We start from the raw sequence: 2558 nt of genomic DNA on the forward strand, positions 1-2558 counted from the left end.
TTTGTAATTACATTTTTATTTGTTTATATGTTTTTCTAATGTTTTAGTTCATGTAAATTTGGTAATTTTTGCATATAAATGACTGCTAGCTGAAAATGATGAAATTATTTTATTTTATTTTTTAATTTTATTTTCACATGCTCAAATAAAATTTACGAAAATTTTTCGCTTATCGTGAAAACTTAAGTTTTCCTTACAAATTTTTTTAAAATATCCCTACGATTTTTTGTTCCTGAGTTATTCGCGAGTTAAGTAATGGAACACTTTGATTTTCATTTTTCATCATTTAACTTCATTAAAAATCATCGTACCATAATTCAAAAATCAGATTCTTAAAGTTAAAATTTTGCTCTATCAAATGGTATAATCGCTAATTTTTTAAATGTACAATATACTATTTCGAATTAGAAAATTTGAAACAAACTTTTCGAACAACCTAATATTTATTCTAATCGTATACACTTTTCTAATTGGAGGAAACAAACAAGAAACGTAAAGCATAATAAGTCCAAATTTTATAGGCTGGAGGATCGCAGGTCATATTTACCAATCCTTTGGAGATAGTAAAAATTCGACTACAAGTAGCTGGCGAGATTGCAGGAGGATCGAAAGTTAGGGCGTGGACCGTCGTCAAGGAATTAGGTCTTTTTGGATTGTACAAAGTGAATAGTGATAATAATAATTTTATATATATAACGCTAACACTCATTCCATCACTCACAAGCTGAGGTGATAACAATCGCAATTTTCTTATAGGGTGCTAGAGCTTGCTTTTTGCGAGATGTGCCATTTAGTGCAATTTACTTTCCTATGTATGCTCACACGAAAGCGCGATTGGCCGACGAAGGAGGCTACAATACGCCATTGTCGCTTCTTGTTTCTGGTGCGATTGCCGGTGTACCTGCAGCAGCATTGGTCACTCCTGCGGATGTAATAAAAACAAGATTACAGGTGCATTTCTCACTTTAATTACTAATAAGTCTAAAAATTATGATTATAAGAAAGGTTTAGCGTTTCGTGCCGGATCGTAGTGGTCGCTCGTGAGGAGGAAAAGATAAAACTAAAATGATGCTATTAAATTTACATCTTTTATTTTAGACCTTCGACAAATGTACATTCGGGGTCTAAGAACAAGGAAAAACCCTTCGACCATAACTTGCAATATCTTATCCGGAGGATATCTAAAAACCAAAGGCTTGTTCTTTTTGCCTGCACTGTCTGAACTGGTGCAGTAAGTTGAAATGAAACAAACATATATCTGTTTCACTTCAACTTATTGCACTCTGTGCACCAGTTCAATAAAAAGAACAGGTTTCGAGTATCTAATTTCATACCCTGGACTCTCGAAACTGGTAGCTTAGAACTTTCTTTAATCTTCTCGTCACGCAAAATATTGTCACTGTTACTTTGAGTGTTATTATTTTTAAGATTTTAAATTATGTCGTTTAGAAATCGTTTGAATATTTTTGTAAGTTTCATAGTGATTATCGCTCTTATCTCGATCGCTTATAATGCAACTTCATATCATTGATTATAGGTACGTTGTACCATTGTTCTATTTTGTTTTAAATGCATGAGTGATGTGAAGAAAGGATAAAAGGAATTATCAGATTTAAATGCCTCATCTCGTGACGAGCAAAGCCTGCACGTGTGTTTGAAATCCGTATATATATTCTTGAGGGTTTGTCGCGTATTTAGCCGACAGATTCGTGGCGACATAATTGCCAAGGAAATTAGGTTTTCTTTCCTTTCTTGTTGTATGTTCACATATATTGTTCTAGAAATTCTATTCAATATAAATTATGATTATTGTGTAGTTTTATTGTACATGTATGCTTTAGGTTGTAGCTAGAGAAGGTCAAACTACATACAACGGATTGCTGGATTGCGCAAGAAAAATATACAAAGAAGAAGGTGCTAGGGCATTCTGGAAAGGCGCGACAGGTATATTATTTTACTATGTCATTTTTACATGTTTACATATCTGATACAAATAAGGCTCTTGAGATAATTAATATTTCCTGTGCACATATTGGTAAATTTTTCAAAAATTTGCAACTCTCTAATATATCAATTTAATAGATAAGAAATAAAGGACTCTTTGTATAAAAATAAGTAACAAGAAGACAAAAGGCGATGTAAGAGTCAAAACTTTCAGATATAAAACATATAATTAATAAAATCTTTCAATAATTCCATAACGTAACAACTAAAGATATTACTTAAAAACTATTTAAAATGTACTTAAAAAAATACATATATCTCGTAACAGGTTTCGGCTCCTGGATTGAGCCTCAGACATATTACACAGCAGTTAATATATCGTTAGACAATAAGATCACGCATGCAAATTAAGATATTGACTCTGTGATCTCCATGTAGAAAATTGACATTGATTGCACACGATTGAAAAGTCGTATGTATAGTAATATCTCTTAATATGTATAGCGTATAGCAATATCTCTTAATATGAATATTCTTTTTGGTAAATGTTTACTTTAGGGGACCCAGCTCCGATGACCTTGACCTTGATATATGTTGTCAAGGTCATGATTCTG

At 32.2% G+C, this 2558-nt stretch overlaps 1 protein-coding gene across 1 annotated transcript; it reads left to right on the forward strand.

Moving 5' to 3' along the window:
• Positions 1-521: 521 nt before the first annotated feature.
• On the forward strand, positions 522-2355 carry LOC108771279 (calcium-binding mitochondrial carrier protein Aralar1; the record flags this gene model as incomplete). The annotated part of the gene is made up of 4 exons (XM_018550887.1): positions 522-662; positions 757-951; positions 1842-1944; positions 2273-2355. Coding segments are annotated over 4 exons (522 nt in total), but the record flags the coding sequence as incomplete, so codon positions are not given.
• Between the last annotated feature and the right edge of the window lie 203 nt (positions 2356-2558).

This window comes from Cyphomyrmex costatus, unplaced genomic scaffold, assembly GCF_001594065.2.
Source record: "Cyphomyrmex costatus isolate MS0001 unplaced genomic scaffold, Ccosl1.0 C2339279, whole genome shotgun sequence".
Taxonomy (NCBI): domain Eukaryota; kingdom Metazoa; phylum Arthropoda; class Insecta; order Hymenoptera; family Formicidae; genus Cyphomyrmex; species Cyphomyrmex costatus.